Source organism: Limtongia smithiae (assembly GCF_038497785.1).
Source record: "Limtongia smithiae strain NRRL Y-17922 unplaced genomic scaffold V1518scaffold_2, whole genome shotgun sequence".
In the NCBI taxonomy this organism is placed as follows: domain Eukaryota; kingdom Fungi; phylum Ascomycota; class Lipomycetes; order Lipomycetales; family Lipomycetaceae; genus Limtongia; species Limtongia smithiae.
Genome location: NW_027117623.1, coordinates 115,984 through 134,369, shown reverse-complemented (window position 1 = coordinate 134,369; position 18,386 = coordinate 115,984). Strand labels below are relative to the sequence as shown.

General features: G+C 54.9%; 7 protein-coding genes across 7 annotated transcripts; 3 read left to right on the top strand and 4 right to left on the bottom strand.

Annotated features, from left to right (window-relative positions):
- Positions 1–244: 244 nt before the first annotated feature.
- Positions 245–3,027, top strand: V1518DRAFT_147679 (uncharacterized protein). The gene is made up of 3 exons (XM_066900776.1): positions 245–1,875; positions 1,930–2,401; positions 2,457–3,027. Exons 1-3 carry the CDS (start codon positions 334–336, stop codon positions 2,939–2,941), a joined length of 2,499 nt encoding a protein of 832 aa, XP_066761051.1. The 5' UTR covers positions 245–333; the 3' UTR covers positions 2,942–3,027.
- Positions 3,026–4,760, bottom strand: V1518DRAFT_147302 (uncharacterized protein). Its single transcript, XM_066900775.1, has 5 exons — positions 4,721–4,760; positions 4,387–4,668; positions 4,234–4,328; positions 4,027–4,176; positions 3,026–3,971 (listed from the first exon to the last, which is right to left on the bottom strand). The coding sequence occupies exons 2-5, from the start codon at positions 4,411–4,413 to the stop codon at positions 3,113–3,115; spliced, it is 1,131 nt and encodes a 376-aa protein (XP_066761050.1). The 5' UTR covers positions 4,414–4,668; positions 4,721–4,760; the 3' UTR covers positions 3,026–3,112.
- A 784-nt stretch (positions 4,761–5,544) lies between these two features.
- On the bottom strand, positions 5,545–7,558 carry V1518DRAFT_370603 (phosphatase 2A regulatory B subunit-domain-containing protein; the record flags this gene model as incomplete). The annotated part of the gene is made up of 3 exons (XM_066901327.1): positions 5,545–6,999; positions 7,063–7,449; positions 7,535–7,558. 3 exons carry the CDS (start codon positions 7,556–7,558, stop codon positions 5,545–5,547), a joined length of 1,866 nt encoding a protein of 621 aa, XP_066761049.1.
- A 176-nt stretch (positions 7,559–7,734) lies between these two features.
- V1518DRAFT_370502 (RNA polymerase III transcription factor IIIC subunit-domain-containing protein) lies at positions 7,735–9,383 on the top strand (the record flags this gene model as incomplete). The annotated part of the gene is made up of 2 exons (XM_066901323.1): positions 7,735–8,161; positions 8,212–9,383. 2 exons carry the CDS (start codon positions 7,735–7,737, stop codon positions 9,381–9,383), a joined length of 1,599 nt encoding a protein of 532 aa, XP_066761048.1.
- A 390-nt stretch (positions 9,384–9,773) lies between these two features.
- Positions 9,774–10,508, top strand: V1518DRAFT_360765 (uncharacterized protein; the record flags this gene model as incomplete). The annotated part of the gene is made up of 1 exon (XM_066901208.1): positions 9,774–10,508. A coding segment is annotated over one exon (735 nt), but the record flags the coding sequence as incomplete, so codon positions are not given.
- A 1,127-nt stretch (positions 10,509–11,635) lies between these two features.
- V1518DRAFT_147296 (uncharacterized protein) lies at positions 11,636–13,763 on the bottom strand. The gene is made up of 5 exons (XM_066900774.1): positions 13,493–13,763; positions 13,081–13,140; positions 12,976–13,009; positions 12,868–12,920; positions 11,636–12,794 (listed from the first exon to the last, which is right to left on the bottom strand). The coding sequence occupies exons 1-5, from the start codon at positions 13,556–13,558 to the stop codon at positions 11,874–11,876; spliced, it is 1,134 nt and encodes a 377-aa protein (XP_066761046.1). The 5' UTR covers positions 13,559–13,763; the 3' UTR covers positions 11,636–11,873.
- Positions 13,764–13,778: 15 nt separating this feature from the next.
- V1518DRAFT_411329 (uncharacterized protein) lies at positions 13,779–17,281 on the bottom strand. The gene is made up of 2 exons (XM_066902823.1): positions 16,760–17,281; positions 13,779–16,636 (listed from the first exon to the last, which is right to left on the bottom strand). Exons 1-2 carry the CDS (start codon positions 16,856–16,858, stop codon positions 13,952–13,954), a joined length of 2,784 nt encoding a protein of 927 aa, XP_066761045.1. The 5' UTR covers positions 16,859–17,281; the 3' UTR covers positions 13,779–13,951.
- Between the last annotated feature and the right edge of the window lie 1,105 nt (positions 17,282–18,386).

Here is an 18,386-nt window from a genome sequence, read left to right as displayed (position 1 = left end):
ATCCTGACTTTCTACTGAGACTGCTCTGGGTGTCGAGTTTCGGTGCAACGCTAAGTAGAGGAATGCAAACTGTCGCTCCGTCGCCAGATATTCAAAATATCCTCATGAATACCTCCATTGTCATGCTCGGCAATTCAGTTGCGATGGGTGTGTAGGACTGTGGTTTGTGGATTGGCATTCTGACCGAGGTCGCAGAAGCCGTGTGTAACACAAACGCAACAAACGCATACCTATTCCACCTCGCGGTCTTCTTGCCAATCGCTCCGCCTATCAACAATAGAGCAGTGATGGAACGCTTCATTGACGAATCTGCTTGATCTAGTAGCTGGCATAATGGCAGCTCATCGACAGATCTACAACTCCCCCGCCGTAATCGACCGAGAGCGACACTTCACGCCGACGTGCGGGCTGCTTGGCCTCTCCTCCATATTTCGTGGCAAACGACGACTCCCGCTTCGCGAGTTTTACGCAGCCCATCAGCCAGTTCTCGGGATCGATACCGGATCGCGCGCTAAGAGAATTTTGAACCGCATTTGGTCACACCGTCAGCGAGGAGATACACAGACTGAAAGCCCAATTGCATTGTCCACGCTGCAGAACGGCAAGATCGTTGATGGCAGTCCTTCGGTTACATCCTCGTCGTTAGCACCTGGCCGCGAGTCAAGTTGCCGATCAGCGAAGCAAGTTATTGCAGCATCATGCACCACAACATCGCGGGAACGGCGCAGAACTACGTCGGCCGACAGCAGACTATGTTTTGTCACAGGAGAGTCATATGATGATTATGAAGCTTGGCTAATGAGATCGCCGCTGTCACCACGTCCTCCGCGTAAGGGATTTCTGTATTTCGGACCACTTGATACACCCCATATTGCAAATTCACCGTCCCCGTTGACCTCAAGGAGCACCTTCAAAGATCTAACCGAGAATACTGCGCCTGCACCTGGATCTCCGAAGAAACAACGACGACCAACGAAGAGAACACGCCTTGCACCGCGTGTAACGGAGGGTGATGCACAAAACGAAGTTCTGTTTGGACCGCTGGATGATCGCGAACCTGATCTACAACATAACATTGAACCTCTTTCGCCTCAACCAGATTGTAATTGCACACAGTCTGCCGGCAATGAGACAGAGTATTACGAAGCCTGCAGCAACGATGAGGCAAACGACAAGTCCACCACCTGTTCTGGTGCTCCAGTACCTCCTCCGTTACCTTTGTTCTTTCTCAGTCAAAACAGGGACGCAAGCGAATGTCTGAATCAACAGGTAACCGGGAATATACCACCCCCGCCACCCCCGCCTCCCCCTCCCATGTTCCTGAGTGGCACGAAAGCTTCACTTCCGGCGAATATAAACGTCAAGGAGGCTGACTCTCCAAAGTGTTCGCCTTCTTTGCGTCTTCAGATTCCGATCTTTGACAAAGAGCCTATATCTACGCCACGGAAGATGAAGACGCTTCACTGGGATAAACTTCACGCGGTAGATAACACCATCTGGTCTCCGTGTCCAGTATTTGAAAAGGCGCAGGTATTCGAAGTCTGCGACACTGATCTCTCACGGAATATAGACGACCGACGCGCTTGTTTAGAAGAGACGTTGTATAAAGATGGCGTTTTCAATGAGGTTGAGCGAGTTTTCGCAATCAGAGAAGCAAGGGCACTAAAGACTCCTGTGAAGGGCAACGATGTTGGAAAGAATATTATACCGCGCGACATGGCTCAGCAGTTTGAGATAAATCTGCATACATACGCGCATTTATCCGAGGACGAACTGATTTCTAAAGTATTGCGTTGCGATAACGATATTATCCGGAACACTAGCTTGCTACAATTTCTCACGAAAGACGATATTACTAAAATTGCGAAGTCAATAGTAAGGAAGGAATTGTTACCCTGTTTGCGGATCTTTGAGGCTAACGTTTGTCAGTCAAGAGATATGCTACCATATTCGACGAATTGGTCTGATCCCAAACGAAAACCTACAGAAGATGCAAGTGCGCTTTCTCGACCAGACCGGATTTTCTTAGAGCTCTGTTTCAATCTACAACCATACTGGCAGACGAGAATGCAATTGTTGCTATTTGCACAGAACTTTGAAAATGACTATCATGACCTAATGTCAAAGCTTCGACTCTTGCAAGCCGCATGTGAGGAAACCATCGCGTCGGGTAAACTGCAGGAGATTTTCCATATCATATTGATGATCGGTAATTTCATGAACGGTCCGTCGCAAAACGTTGCGGGATTCAAGCTCAGCACCTTACGTCGGTTGAGCTACGTTAAGGACGCAAGCAACCGGACGAGCTTTCTGCACTTCATCGAGAAAACTATACGCGTTTCCTTTACTCATTTGAACGAATTTACTAGCGAGCTGAAAGGGATCGAGGCCGCGTCGAAGCGTGAGTTGAAATGATTTCAAGCGAACGTGTCATTGATTAACGCGCAAATTTTTAGTGTCTATTGACCAGCTTGGGCATGACTGCCGGAAATTTGAAGCCGCGACAAAGGACATACAGCAGACCATCGATCAATGGACTTCCTCTACTCCGCCCATACTCCATCCGAACGACCGCGTCGTAGAAATTCTAGAGCCAGTGAGATCTAAAGCTGATGAATGCAGAGTGGACTTACTTACCCAGTTTGAGCGCACACGTGTGTCCTTTGAGTCTGCACTACAACATTTCGGCGAAGATCGCAAGGATAAAACCTGCCGTGACTGCGTTCTTGTTGTGCTGGCTGAATTCGTGAGAGAATATGAGCGTGTACGAATCGACAACTTACAGAGAGAAGAAGAAGCACAAATTGCAAGTGCCGAGGAGGCGATAGTTGTGACTGTTGCAGAGACAGCGGACTTGAAATTGCAAGGCGATCTGGTGGGCCTTGGAGTGAAGGCACACCCTGGGGACACAAGCACGACAGATGCGACGTTGGAAGCATAGTAGTGCTTCACTAAAATACCACTAAAAAGTATTGTTAGAGGGGCCAATCAAATATACCAGATAACTACATCAATAATGGCAGAACTAATAGAAGTACAATTACACGAACTCCAATTTGAAAACCAAACTCTTCCAACGCAATAACCGAAACCGTGAGAAACGCGCATCCGTTCACTTCTTGAAGAAAGATGTTATCTTCAACTTTTGGGTATCACCAGCGGACTTCTTCGGCGACGCCTTAGCTGCCTTTGATTTTGGACTCATCTCCTTTTTGACAGGCGTGCTAGGTTCCATCTTCAGCTTTTTTATATGAGGACTTTCGTTGGGTTCTGGAAAAACTACATTCTCCTCGTCAATATTTTCCTCGGATTTGATTCTGCGGTGAACCACGATCGCCTTTGCACCCTCGACATCCTCCGGATTCTCCATGTGCGCATGTGCCTTTGTCTCCTCAGTCTCGAGCTTGCGCTTAGTTCCACCCGGCTTGCCGAAGAACGATGCGATTGATGCCTTTGCGTCCACAATCATTTGGCCTGCTTTCGGACCAGACAAATATACCGGTGACTTTTCGCAGACGACACTCTTTGCAATGTCGTCGTCACTGTTAAATAATGGAAGCTGGGAGTATCCCGCATACTTCGGATCCAGCCAATTGTCGAACTCGGGGGTGCCGGCAAACAACATAAGCGGCATCCGATCATGGAGGAATGACAGGCTACTCGTCGAGTCAGTTGTGACAATAGCAAAAGAGTACACTTTCTCCTCTGGTTTTTCTTCGCTGTCCTGTTCTTTCGACTTGATGTACGTCACGTTATACAGACCAGCAAAGTACATCAGCTTTGATTCGTCCGTGGGATGAACATAGTATGGGACCTTTTCCTTGGCAGCTTGAGCCGCCGAGAGATGAGAGTTTTTTGGTGTGAGCCACTCGTAATAACCCTCGGCGGGTACGACACAGCGACGACCTCGTTGAAATGAATACGACCACATCTTCGAGCTTAGGTTGTCGCTTCTTGCGTTGAACACGGGACTACCGCTGGTTATCACTACCGAAAGTTTCAAATATAAATCATCCGCGTGCTTACGGTGTACCCTTCGGGATCTCGTGTGTCCAAAAGGGAATAAACGCCCAACGCATTAATCGCACTTCCAAGTCGTTTGATGACGACGCAGCTTCATGATCTGATGTTGGCCGAAAGCACACCGGACGATATGTCGTCGGCCGTATATTGTTTCTTTAAAAGTCAGATATTTCGCTTTTCATGACACAACAAAATCATGTCGGCTCATACGACGGCTCGTAGACTGGCTCTTCGTCGAATTCATCGGCGGGTTCGTCGATATCAATGCCATCTTCGCGCATGCGCTGGCGTATGCGATCTATTCGCTAGAAGCAAATTAGAATCAAATCTCTTCTCCTCGTTGCATACTATGGTAGATTGTACCATTGTCATGGCATAGCGCCCACACATCTCTAACCGGCTGTTAAGAATGGTTATAGGTGGGACTCAACGGTTTAGTTGTCAGTGTCGCTGGTTTGCAGATAAGTAGTCACGTGATTATCTGGCGATCTATTTACTAGACGGGAAATGGAATTGTGTACGATTTCTCTCAATCGTAATGCAGACGTTGAGTTAGAGAATAGTGTTATCATGCCAGTGTTGATCTCGCGGTAGGGGTCGTGGGTCTGCGTACAGCGACAATGCAACACTTGCAAGATCATTACAGTAAGTGGGTCAGCGTTAGTAGGTCAGCGTGGGAATTTAACAACAAATTCATGTCAAATGAAGTTACATCAGCCGTGAATCCCTTGATTCTGCATCGAATGATTACACTGGGCAATTTGATTTCCCTATTTCAAGCGCATTTGCGATGTGACACTGGTGACCAGACTCAAGAAGGCACAGCAAGTGGTTTCAAGCGTCCACGGTCCTTCCAACCACTGTGTTCTGACTTTGTACGGGGAATTCCCGAGCTCGAGTAGCAGTGATGCTATTCATAATCACACTAATTAATGGCTCGCCGTATTCGTGACAAGTTATTCCTCTGCATAATTTTGAGAAGGTCAGATAGGTGCTATAGCTACCAAGCCGAAAGTAATAAGAACCTGGAGACTAGCTATTTGACTGACTGCATATGACAAAGATGAACGACAACGATAACTCACAAACAATAGAAGCGCCGAGAGATTTCGTAAATACAAACAAATAATAACAGACAAATGAACTCAAACAAAAGTAAGATAAGTTCCGAAATAAGCAGAAACCATTAGGTGTACAGAGATATGCCCGGTTGAACGATTTTTGGTGCTTCGACTTGGTCCACTGCGGCGCATTAGCGCGAGTGGTAACGTGTGCCTGCATTCAGGGTGTTCCAAGACGTCTGATCTTTCTTTACTCAAAGTCCGCCAGCTGCTGGTAACGGATGTCTATAATAGGGTGACAAGCAAACGCGCATTGATAAGTACAGAGCTCGCGTGCTCGCTTGTCGTAACGAATGAATAAACAGAAAAGAATAAGTTGTCAAAACCCAATGAGTAAAAAAAATCGGCATCATAATTAATGCGCTAGCAGGTGGCGATTGTGCGATGGGATATAGTCCGGCTATTGCACCATGGCTTTTTGCATGTTCTGATTCGCCAACGCCTCGACCTGCGACCATAACTGCTGCCGACGTTCTTCTCTTTCCTCCGCATGTTCCTCCGTTTCTCTGTACAGCGCCGTGCACTCCTCAAACAGGGCGGGATTCAGCTCCATAAACATACGCAGCGCGTTGCAGACCATGGTGTGGATGGTTCTATTCCAATGGCCCCTAGAATTCTTGTACAGTGCACCAAACATGATTGGCAGAATCGTCTCCACATTCTCGCTCATGAGCGAGACGAAGTACTCGTTGTTCCATAAATACAGCGCACGCTCGGCGACCTGGAAATGCTGGCTGGAGACGCATTTGGCCAGCTGCTGGAATAATGGAACCTGGATCTTGAGAAACTCGGATGGCTCCAGGATCTCAAAGATATCTTCAATCTCGTTCAGAAACATGACTTCTTTTGGACTGTTGACCTTTGGCCAATAGTGTAATAAGCCCAACACAACCTCTTCCGTCAGACTTGGATCCTTTTCGATAAATTGGACAATGCAATATGCGAGCTGCGGGTGATACAAGCTTAGTGACTTTGGCTTGTGCAGCGGCATGAGGACCCGCGCGAGAAAAATTTTGTGCTCCTCTTTCAACGGCAGAGCAAAGCCGTTGATGATACTACCGAGGATTTCGAGTAGCTCTGCAACACCGTTGAACCGATTTGTTTCGTAGACAAACTGGAAGAACACATTATTGATACACCGTCGAATGAAGGACCGCAGGTTTAGGAATTTCCCATAGATGCGATGCAACGTGGTTTTGAGGTAGTCGCGCTCGCGCGGATCTTCAGTATCAAAAAGCTCGAGAAGCTGCTGGACGAATTGGTGGTCGATATAGGCCTTGGCGACGCTGTGCTGGAAATCAGGGGACTCAACGAACTTTAGGAAGAACTCGTAGACGATCTGCATGTGCGGCCAAGCAACCTCGAAAACAGGCTCATCCTCGTCTGGATCGTAGATATCACCGACAGGGTTCACGGGCGGTGGTATTGGCCGGAAGAGATTGCGGGCGAACATGTCGACGACGCTGCCGTACATCTGTTCTGTATAAGTCATGCGTGAGGTGGATACAAACTCCAGCAGCTCATGAAGCGCGACGCGCTTGATCTCCTTAGACTTGAGATCCGATGAAGGGTCGCTAAAGTCAAAGATCACGTTGCACTGCTCGATCTTTTGGAAGAACAGCTCTTGCCGGCTACTGGCTGATACGTCATGGAAACCGGGGAGCTTTTCGAGTTCGCGCCTAGCGGAGACCTCGAATCGCGAGGAGTGGTGACGACGTGCGGGCGAGGCAAGTTGATCTTCAGGAAGACCGGCCTTGAGCCGGTCGAATGTGGGCGACGATCGCTGTTGACTATGCCGGCTTGCGGCGAGATCGCCCGGCATTGTTTCGGTTGCCCCCGGTGGGGGGACGTGGTTCTGTTGCAATGGTCAATACATTTGTCGCTGAGAACACAAACACAGCGTACGGCGACGTACCACAGCAGCAGCAGCGCCATTGGCGGCAGATGCGGCCGAGGGGGAGGAGGCACCAGAGGATACCGACGAGAAGGAGGGCTGTGTAGGCGCGGGCTGCGACTGCTGCGGAAGGATGAGCGTGGGGGTCGAGGACGACTGAGGTGTGGCCGCCGGGGGCGTCTGAGGAGGAGCGGCGTTGATAGAAGGTGCGGGTGAGGTCGAGTTAGAACGGGATGCGCGGGACTCGGAGTCGGCAGCAGCGGGGGTAGACGCCTTGTGCTGCTGTTGCTGCAATGCGGGGTCCTTCAGCTTGCGAGATGCCGAGGAGCCGGAGGAGGAAGACGACGTCGATGAAGAGGTCGAGGCCGCGGAGGCGGGGGTAGAGTCGTGGTTGTTGCGAGAACGGGAGAGCTGTTACGTGAGAGGGGGGTGTTCAGTCAGCTGAGGCGCTGCGAAGGCGACAGGGAGCGGAGCAGGAGGGAAGGCTAAAACGTACCACACGCTGCTTGAAGCCCTTCATGGAGGACAGATGGACGGGCCGGAGACTGGATCGGAGCGGTGGCGGTGCGCGGTGGTCGCGGGGAGTCGGGGGGTTTGTGAATAGGACGCTGGGGATGGCGGAGCAGAGGCAGCTCTCTGTTGTGACCGCCAAACGTGCGTGCAGCATCACCACCACCACCAACAGCGCGCTCCGTCATGTCGCTCGACATCGTCCCCCGCGTCTTTTGCGTTGAACACCCAGCTCGTGTGCGCGACCCTGATATGGCCCTGCGCACGCTCGGCGGCCCGGACGCGTTGCGTCGCCACATCAGCTCCGCAGGCGACACCCCACTTGAGCTTCGTCTACGGCCTCGCGACCGGTTCGCGCATCCTATTATGTCCCGCTCTGCCAACGCCAGCGCACACTCAGTACTACTCGAAGTACGCGTTTCAAAGGCGTTGCTTGCAGAGCACGGCGGCGATCTGCATAAGGCGCTCGCGGCCGCGCCGGACAGCTACTCTGTCGCGCCATATGCCGTCATCAACCACCACGTGCGATTCAGAGAGTTGGCGGACTTCCAATATTCGACTCTCAACTCGCCATTTGCGACCAAGATACGCAATTCACTCTTTTCAGGCGATTGTACGTGTCTACTTTCCAACTCTGTTTTCCATACTAATTGTCCTGCCCAGTGAACGCGATCACAGCGCTCAGCTTCGACGACATGCCACAAGCTCCAGATCTCGACATGCCCCCCCCGCCGCGCTTCTCACGCATTACCGTCCCATTTGACTACGCCTACCGCCAAAACCCTGCCGTGACGGTGGTCACCGACTCCGCTGGTGTGACGCACCTCGTCAACCGCACCGTGGCAAAGCGTCTATTCTCTAAAGTCGTGCGCTGGACAGACACTGCCGTTCCCGACGCGTCATTCCCCTCCAAAAATCTCCCCGTGCCAAAAAACACACCGTCGAATCCGCGACTGCTTGAGATCATCGAACTATTGCAGGCAAAGTTCGACGAGAAGCCGATTTGGACGCGTCGATCGCTTGAGGCGGAGGCGTTGCCTGCAGACCTGCAACACATGTGGGCGAGCCACGTTAAGTTTGCTTTGCCCTACGTTGCTTTCACCTGGAAGAGCGGACCGTGGCGCGCGACATATACCAAATACGGCGTCGACCCAAGGACCGATCCGCAGTACGCGAAATACCAAACCGAATACTTCCGCTTTACACCCGGTGAGAGCGGGGATAAGCGCCCTGCCGCGCCATCAAATATCAATGCCGCGCCGGGTGGTCACATATTTGATGGCATCCACTTGACCAACGCACGCGCCTTCCAGCTGTGCTACATCACTGACCCGGTCCTCGCGGACCTTGTCGAGCACGGCGCGATGCGCGAGAAGCCGGACGAGAAGGACGGGTGGTACAAAGCTGCTGTTATTTCGAAACTCCGGCGCATTTTGCGACTCAAGCTCACGGCGCTGTCTCACGGGCAGACTGTCAAGCAGATGGACATCGCGACTATCCTCGAGGAGCCAAGCGACGAAGAGATGCCAGCCGCCGACGATGATGACGCCTCCAAGCAAGAGGAGCAAGCTATGACGTCTACAGCTGCTGCATCTGCCGAAAAGGAGGTGCTCGAGGCGGTGTCGGCTGTGAGCGCGGATGGCGGCGACCGACTAAAGGAGCTGCTGGGCATTCTCCAGCAAGAAGAGGGCAATGGTGAGCATTTCTTTGTCAAAGACCAACTGGACTATTACTCTAACGATCTTACAGACGCCAACGCGGGCGACGAGTACGATATCTACGACGACGCGGAGGACGGGGAGGAGGATGAGGCGGAGGGTGAGATGGATGAGTGACGACGAGTGATCCGCGGCGCCATCACGAACGCGAACACATGACGTAACGCCGCGCCGCGCCAGTCTAGGCCCAATCCGGCATAGAGTGAACATGCTGTGTTCCGGGTGCTCGTGCACGCACTCGTCTGCTGGCTTCAAGACTGCCGATCTCCGCGCATCCGTACCCGCAATAGCCGCATGCCGAGTCGCCTCGAACGACCTTGTCCTCTCACCTTCTACGCCAGCTCCACCTGTTCGCGCACCCTATCTACAACCCCCGGCACACGCAGCACCATGTCTACAGCAGCTGAATCTGCTATTGAGCCACCTGTGCCATCGTCAGAGCTCGACGCCGCTGCGCCGTCTGTGTCGGACGCCGTACCAGCCCCCTCTGTCATCGCAGCCCCGCTCTCTCCCGTCGGCACCACTGCGACCTCTAAGTTTCCCCCCACCCTGGAGTCTGTGACGTTCCCTGCGCCGCCAACGCTGCCGAAGACAATCGTCACCAAGGATGACATCAAGAACAACATTGCTGCATACGAGACGCTACTGCAAGCCGCCGCGACGTTGCGCGAGGCGCTGGCCGCAGTCGCAGACGCCGAGAACAAGTTTGGCACCGCCCTCGAGGCATGCGCTGACTGCCGCGGCGCGGCCACTTGTGAAGACGGGTTGTCATCCGCAGCAAGTTTGCAGTTCCTGTCCGCGAACCGCCACCGCATCCTATCCGAATCCATTCCAAAGGGCTTTGAGATGCCGGTGCGGCTTGACGTCGATCGCTATGCCAAACTGACGAAGGAGCACGAGGAGAAATTCCAGAAGGAGACAATCGCACGGACGAAGCAGCTACGCAAGACGGAGAAGCAGAACGTCAAGCTTGGCAAGAAGAAGCAGCGCAACCTGCAGCTCTACCGCCAGGCGCTAATCGACCTCACCGCGCAGGTTGACGGCCTGGAGCATCTCAAGTACGACTACTTCAAGTACTCGCTCGATATTACTGAGGATATCTCGTCTAAGATACTCAAACAAGCCACCGGCATTGTCAGAGCCGAAGTAGAGGTCTTTGAGGGCATCGCGCGCAAGGGCTACGCCGGCGAAGGTCTCGACGATATCCTTTCCCAGAGTATGGACCCGTTTGCGCCCGACGAGGACGAGGAAGAAGATGTACCTACTAAGACCACCGAGATCTTCTCCGTGCTTCCGCACGAATCCATCCTCGCCACCCACGACGAGCAGGGCGACGACGCGATCGTCGCCCCGAACGCTGCCGCGGGCGCTACCTCTGCTAGCGGTGAACCACCGTTCCTCACGCCGATGGAGGAGCCCCACGAGCCGCAGTACGAATCACTCTCCGCTCCCGCACCCCCCGCAGCAGACGCGACTGACGACGACGCTGAGGAAATCAACAACGACGACGCCGCAACCATGACCGCGGCCGCTGCATCTGAGCCGCTGGTCGAGGATGCGGCTGCTGCGACTGACGTAGCGCATCCCGATGCCGAGGGCACCTCGCGGGACTGGGCAGATGGCGACGAGAAGCAATGACTTCGTGTTTTTTTGCGTCGGTAATTGTGATCTCATGCCGACGCGTACATAAACGCACTCCGTAAGCGAGGCGCCTCTGACTTATTTGTCACAATAATCTAGCTAGCTCATCAAAGAGCGACACCGTTCATTTCGTTCACATTTCCTTCTCCATTTGTCTTTAATCTTCTTCACAATTCCTTGTTCATTAGGCGCGGGTTATTTTCATTTTTGGTAATATCATGATGGGATTATCGTTCGTTTGTAGCATTAGTTTTGAGAAGCTCATCTAGTAGTTAGTGAGCTTCAGTCCAAATTACTAACACTAATATAAATGCCGATAACAAAGCACAATGTGGGCAAAACACAAAAAAATCGCGCCCCTCCTCCGCATAAGTTTCCTTGCTAAAAGGATAAAACAGCGCGATTGATTACAATGGCAAGCAACACAAGCAAAGTACAGCAAAGAAAACATTAAATAGGACGCGGTGTTAGAAAGCACGAATAAAAGCATGACGATGCGCGATGCCCAGCATCAAGTCAGATTATGTTAATCATTTTGTCCCAAAAACAATAGTTCTTCTCTTCTGAAAGCAGAAGGTTGGAAAGAGAAACGGTCAAAATAATGCATAATAAATGTCACGCCGCACGATGCTCTCTAGCTCCCCTCTTTTCCTTCGTTCTCATTTCGTGTCCGTTGTTCGGATGCCGCCTTTCTTTTTTCTTCGGTTCGTTTCTTATACGGAGAGGGAAGGTTCCAGACGCACGCATGTTGTAGACTGTATAGACACATCGTGTTGACATGTAGGTAGATTGTTAGACAGAAAAGAAGCAAGCAACAACAAAACAAAACAGTTTTAACAAATTCTAGCAAACTGGCAAGAACCGAAAAAAGAGGGAAAAAGGCACCATACTCGCTACCTGAACCCGCATGGTTCCTCTATTAAACGTCTCTGTGCCCAAGTTTGCGCTCGCCGGAAACAAACAAAATTAAGCAAGACGTTTAATGATCTCCTCAGTGAAGTGCTTAGTGCCAGCTGTGCCCTTCAGGTCGCGAGTTCTGTTCTCCGGTCCGGACGCGATGGTGTCGAGCACCGCTTTCTCGATTTTGTCCGCGAAGTCGTTCAGCTTCATGTGTCGCAGCATCATGACGGACGACAGTAGCAGTGCGGTGGGGTTCGCGAGGTTCTTACCAGCGATGTCGGGCGCGGAACCGTGGACAGCCTCGAAGATAGAAACCTCGTCGCCCATGTTGCCGGAGGGCGTCAGACCAAGACCACCGATCAAGCCGGAGCACATGTCGGACAGAATATCACCGTAGAGGTTAGGCATAACCATGACGACGGGTTTGTAAGGCTCCGGGTTGGTGACAATGTTCAGGCAGGTGTTATCGAGGATCTCTTCACCAAGCTCGATGTCGGGGTACTCCTTGGCAATCTCGCGCGCGACGGTAAGGAAGAGACCATCAGCCATCTTCATGATGGTGGCCTTGTGGACGACAAGAACCTTGTTCTTGTTGCTCGACCGGGCGTGCTGAAACGCATAGTGGATGACACGCTCGCAGGCGGGACGGGTGATCAGCTTGATGGACTGAACAACACCGTCGACGACAACGTGCTCAATGCCGGAGTACTCGCCCTCGGTATTCTCACGGATCAAGACAGTGTCGACGTTGTCGTAGGGCGTCTTGTAGCCAACAACGGAGCGGCAAGGTCGCAGGTTGGCAAACAGGTTGAACGTGCGTCGCAGGGTCAGGTTGAGCGAAACATGGCCCTTGCCAATGGGAGTCGCAAGCGGGCCCTTGAGCGCCACATAGTTCTTCTTCACCGACGCGATAGCGGCGTCAGGGATTGCGGTTCTGCCGTCCTTCAAGATTGGAGTGACATCAGCAATCTCCCACTCGATAGGGACCTGGAATATCACGTATAAGTATAGGCTCACGAAGGCGGCTAAAAGATCCACCGGAGTATGAAGAACAACCAACCTTCGCGGCGGCGTAGATAGACTTGACTGCAGCAGAGATTTCAACGCCGATACCTGGCAAGAATTAGCACGAGACCTGACTAAGGAATAGCACCACAAAAAAACTTACCATCACCTTCGATCATAGTGACGGTGTAGTTGCCCTAATGGTGGTGGGATTTTGGTCAGTACACAGCTCATCGCGGAACCTCCCAAGCGCGAACAGCTGGCGTACCTTATTGTTCTTGGTACCCTTGAATGCGGCAACATCTGACGACACGTTGCGGCGTGCAATCTAGGATGAGAAGCAGTTAGTAGATCATTCCCGAAGGCCGTCTGTGCGATGGTAATGTCGGTAGTGGTGGCTGCGGAACCACCGGCGAAGGGCCAACGCGCACCGGAAAAACTTGATCCGGGCAAGGCCGAGAGCGGCGCCAGAGCGACAACAATGATCTATGCGAGAGCGCAAGGCCCAAGCGACCGCGGCGCAAGCATACGGCATGGCAAGTCCGCAGTACTGGAAACGGACAAAGTCACGCCCGCGCAGCAGCGACGCGAGCGCAAGCCGGATCAAGCGGGACGACGCGCGCGGTGGGTGTACAATGCCATCTGGCAGGTAGAAGACTCTGGGTGAAGAGGAACTGTACCAGAAACGCGCTGCGCGCGGGTGCAAACGAGCGCACGGCGGAGCGAGAGAGGAGCATGGAAGACATAGCGAGAAGCAGGGACTAGGGAGACGGGGTGGCGGGAGGAGGAGGGGAAGACAGAGGGAGAAGGAAGGCGAGAAGACCGGAGTCCGGCTTGCTCGAAGCCGCACCGACCAATCATCGTCCGCTGCCTGACTCAGAGCTTATGTCATCCCCGCCGGATCCATTGGGACTAGCGCCGGAGCCGCCGCCGGCTTCGCGCTCACGCCGCGGCGCCCATCGTCATTGCTCGTGTACAGTCTCGTCATGGTCGTAGTACAACAGTAACTAGTTATTCAAAGGTCCCGGGTACGCCAACAAACAGCTAGACAAAACACACACATACAAAACAGGCAAGCAAACTCTGCATATTCTTTTCGGTATGAAGCCCTCCCAAATAAAGTACACGGTAGATTACCCTCAGACATACACTCCGTAGTTTTGATTCACTGACACGGATACGTTCGACGGCATCTCGAAGTCCTCGGGCACCTCCTCTGCCCACGAAAACATCACCTCGTCGTCCATATCCATCCGCTCAAACTCAGACAGGTCGATCTGCATCAGGTTCTCCTGCAGCTGCTCTTGCTCTGTTGACGAGCCAGCAGAAGCGCCATCAGGAATGGGCGCGGACTGAAACCCTGCAATCGAGTGGTTGCCGCCGTCGTGAATGCTCGGTGGAATCGGCATCACTATCGGCACCTTGCCGCAAATCAGGTCCGGTCGAACCGATGCCAGCTGGCCGAGAGCGAGATCGTCCAGCTGCTGCACATCTGCACCTTGTGAACTCAGTCCCTGAAGAATGCGCAGCATAGAGTCGTCCAGTATGGTATCCTCAAGATCGGTCATGTTGATTACTTGAGGCATTGTGCTCATGGTTCCCTCGACTGCGCTGTTCACCATCACCGTGTTTGGCGACGCGCTCAGGTTAAATGGTGTCTGAATCGAGGCACCAGATGAAGTTGATACTGCGGGACTCGCGGCAGCAGCGCTCACAGCGGGGATAGACCGCGACCCGTACATTTCGGCCTGAGTGTCCGCAGGCATCGCCTGCACACTCCTGAGCTGCACGTAGCGGGTCTTCTCCCGTTCGACCTGGATCTTAACTCTCCGCACGAGCTCCTTAAGAATCCTATACGCCTTCACTGCGATCTTGTTCTTGTTCCGGACAAGTTTCATGCGCTGCAACGCGCCGTCGACCGCCTTTAGACACATGAACACGTCGATCGTGTTGCCGTTGCGGTCAGAGCTCACCACGAATGCAGCCTCGGCTAGCCGGCCGCTCATCTTGAGAATCTCGCGGCAGATCAGTACCGACGGCTCAAGATTAGAATACACGATCATGAACTGCCGGTACTGGTGGTCCCGCGACATACCAAGAATACGGTCGGCCGCGGTCAGCAGACGCAAGCAGAATGAGAGCGGGTTGGGAATATCGATCTTGCGTCGATAGAGTGCGCACAGAATCATGCAGATCGTAGTCGCGAGCGATTCGCGGTGACCGATCAAGAACGGGAGCCGATCATAGAGCGTGGTGTCGGGCGCATGAATCGAGAAGTACGGCGGCAGCGACGCCGTGAAAATGGTCAGATTGCGGAACAGGCGCTGCGGGTTCGAATCGAGATCGGCCATGAACTGTAGCAGCTTGAACGAAAGTAGGCGGCCGGTGAACATTGTGATTGGCGGGTTCTTGGGAATCACGACCTCGGGGAAGAACGCGTCGTCCGCAAGATCGAGGGGCAAGGGCACGTTGCAGATATCGTCCGAAATCATGATCGGCCGTCCAAGGATGAGACCCATACACCGATCCCAGTAGTAGATAGTCCACCACAGCCGGCGACGGCGCTCGCGCTCATACGTCGGCGGACAGTCTGGCTCTTCGATGTGGAGCTTGATCTCCTGCGCCATGCGAACAGTGGTCGCCACACAGTACCAGCTGTCCTTCATGCGAGCCTCGTACTTGAGCCACGCGGCTTTCATCATGCTCTCGAGCACCTTGTCAACACAGTCCGGCAGCAGCGCCGCGAGCTCGGAAGCGCACTGCGAGTAGTCGTTGGAGAGCGACTCGAGGGAATAGTCGATCTGACGCACCGTCGCGAGATGCTCCTCGGGAACAAACTGCAGCGCGATCGACATGAGTCTGAAGATCAGCGCGGCCATGCCGACGTTGTCGGTGCGGTTCTCAGACCGCCACCATTTATTGAGCGAGTCCCAGAACTGGAGCTCATTGGTGGACTGATAAAAGTTTGCCTCACAGAAAAAGATCTTGATGAGCAGTTCAACGTAAGGGCGGGGAGGCATGGTGCGCAGGATGCGCGCGACAACCTTTGCGTTGCGGCTAGAGGTGGGCTTTTTTGGCTTCCATTCACCGCCAGCGGTGTAGAAATCCGCAGAGGAAATGAACTTGGGGGACAGCTTGAGTTCGGCGATGTCGCGCGCGATGTTGGAGACGCCAGACTTGAAGTAGCCGAGCACGTCGACGACGTCGTAATCCTCGTCGTCGTCGTCGGAGTGGTCGAAAGCAGACTCGGACTCTTCGTCGCTAGTGTAGTCCATGCGGCGGCGCTCGTCGTCGCTGCTGGAGATGGAGCCCGAGAGGGCTGGGGGGCGCATGTCGTGGATCTGTGGCTGTTTGGGCGAAAGGCCGTCGGCGGTCGTCGGCGAGCTGTACTCGGTTGTCGTGGTGGAAGAGGCAGTATGCACGACGGCGTTGGGGCTGGGCGAGTCGCAGGACGAAGTCGACGACGCCTTGTGGGAGAGCGCTGTGTCTGCGGTGGTCGTTGCTGGCGGGGCAGCGACGCCGGGAGGAGCCGCAGACTGCAGCGGCGGGAGTTCTGCGGGATATTCATGCTGGTACGCGGCCGGCGCGGAGAAGGGGTTGGACGAGCTGATGGAGACGGTCGAAGCGGGCGACTTCAGCGAGGAGAGGGCCGCTGCTTTGGCCTGCAGAGCAGCGGAGACGGCGCCCAGCTTTGCGGAGGTCGCGAAGGGCTGTGGTCGGGCGGCGGTTGGCGAGGAGGCTGGGGGCGGTTGGCGGGTGGCATAGTGGCAGAGCGACTCGACCTTGCGGGCGATGCACTGGTTGCAGGGCTGCTTGCGGTCGCACTAAAAAAAAAAAAAAGGAGGCCGTCAGCAGTGGGGTTGGCGAACGCGGGGTCGCCTGGGTACGGCGCGCACACGGCGCGCACAAGCGCCTCGCGGGCGCAGGAAGGAACGACCACTACTCACCTTTTGCTTGCGGCGGTGGCACTCTGTGCAGGAGATGACGACACGGGTGCGGCGCGTGGACGAGGGCCGCGGAAGGGAAGGCGCTGTGGTTGAGGCCATGAGCGGGGCGAGGACGGCGCGGTGTCAGGTGGCGATGGGGCGGGCGGGAGCGGCGAGGGAAGCAGGCGCGCAGGCACAGAGCGCGGACACAGGAAACAGAGCCAGAGTGGCGACAGCGGTGCGGGACGGGAGGAGGCGGATCGGTCTGGACGAGGGGGCGGCGTGGGCGGCGGTGGTGGAGGGGTGGTGTGAAGAGAGAGGAAGAAAGAGAAGCGGCGGTGGGAACGACGCCAGCGCGCTCGCGAGGCGACGCGCGAGCGAGTTAGACGACAGCAAAATGACGAAGCCCGTAACAAAGCCCTGTCCGCACTTCGCAGCCCACGACGCTCCAGGGCCAGGGTTCTTCCTCTGCCCCGGGCCCCGCTTCCGTCTTCCCGTCCCAGTCCCCCCTCGCCGCCTCCAGATCCCCCACCACAACGTCCTCCACGCCTCCTCTTCCACCACCGCCGCCGCGTCGCATCCGCGCTGCTCTGCCCTCCGCCCCGTCGCGTGCCCCGGCAGCCCGCGCGCCCGACCGGCGGCGCCGCTCCTCCCCTGCTCTTCGCGGGCATCGTCCTTCCGCACGCCTGCCGCTGTAGCTGCACCTCCTATGCACGATGAGCTCCGCGCACGCCGCGCGCGTCCCGCACATCACAGTGCATGCGCTTTTCGGCGTTCCTCAGTTTCGGCGTTGCCCAGTGCGCGCGCTGTCTCGCGAGCTGCGGCGCCAACCCTCCCGCACGCACCGCACTTGTGCCTGCCGCGCGGCGTGCGGCGACGCCCCCGCATGCGCACGTTCCCATTGCCCGGCGTTAAGCCGCCGCCTGGGGCGTATTTATTCCGGCCGTCCTTCTTCCACATTTTCACGCTGGCCATGGGACGTCCAGGCAGCCCAGCCACGAGGCCCACTCCCTCGACTCTCCGCGGAGACAAAAAAAAGAAACAGACCGCAAGTGAGACGTGTTTGGAGACGGCCCCGTTTCCGTATATCCTGTGCAGACGCGTCACCGCGCGCATTCCTGACGACTTGCGAGGCGGACTGCGCTGTCACGCAGACTAGCTGTTGCTGCTGCTGCTGCTGCTGCTGCTGCAGCCACGGTGCCCCTACAGTCTGAGGGCCAAGTAGCGCACTCTGCTGCGGTGTCCACTCCACTCCCTGCGCCTAACCGCCGGCCGTATCCACTGTCTTCCGTTCTCGGCCTGCCCAACTGCCCCGCTCGCTGCTTTGGGCACTTGCTCAGGCGGGAGGCCTGCCGCTTCTCTGGCTTCCTTCCGAGTTCCGATCTCGCCCTCGCCCTCTCCCGCGTCGGCGCGCAGCCGTGCGCATTCGCTCTGACGCTTTCACGTGCGCTCCGCTTTCCTCCCGCTCTCTGCCACGGCTCTGCTGTGCTCCATCCGCGCGCCGCTACAGTGCGTTCGTCTCTCAGTGGCGGCACGCTGTGCCAAGCCGACTGCTGCTCTCGTTACACGCCCCTGCCTGTCCCATAGACCTCGCTCGATTGTTCTCCCTCCAGCAGCCGTCGCATTCGCGCGATGGACCGACACGGGT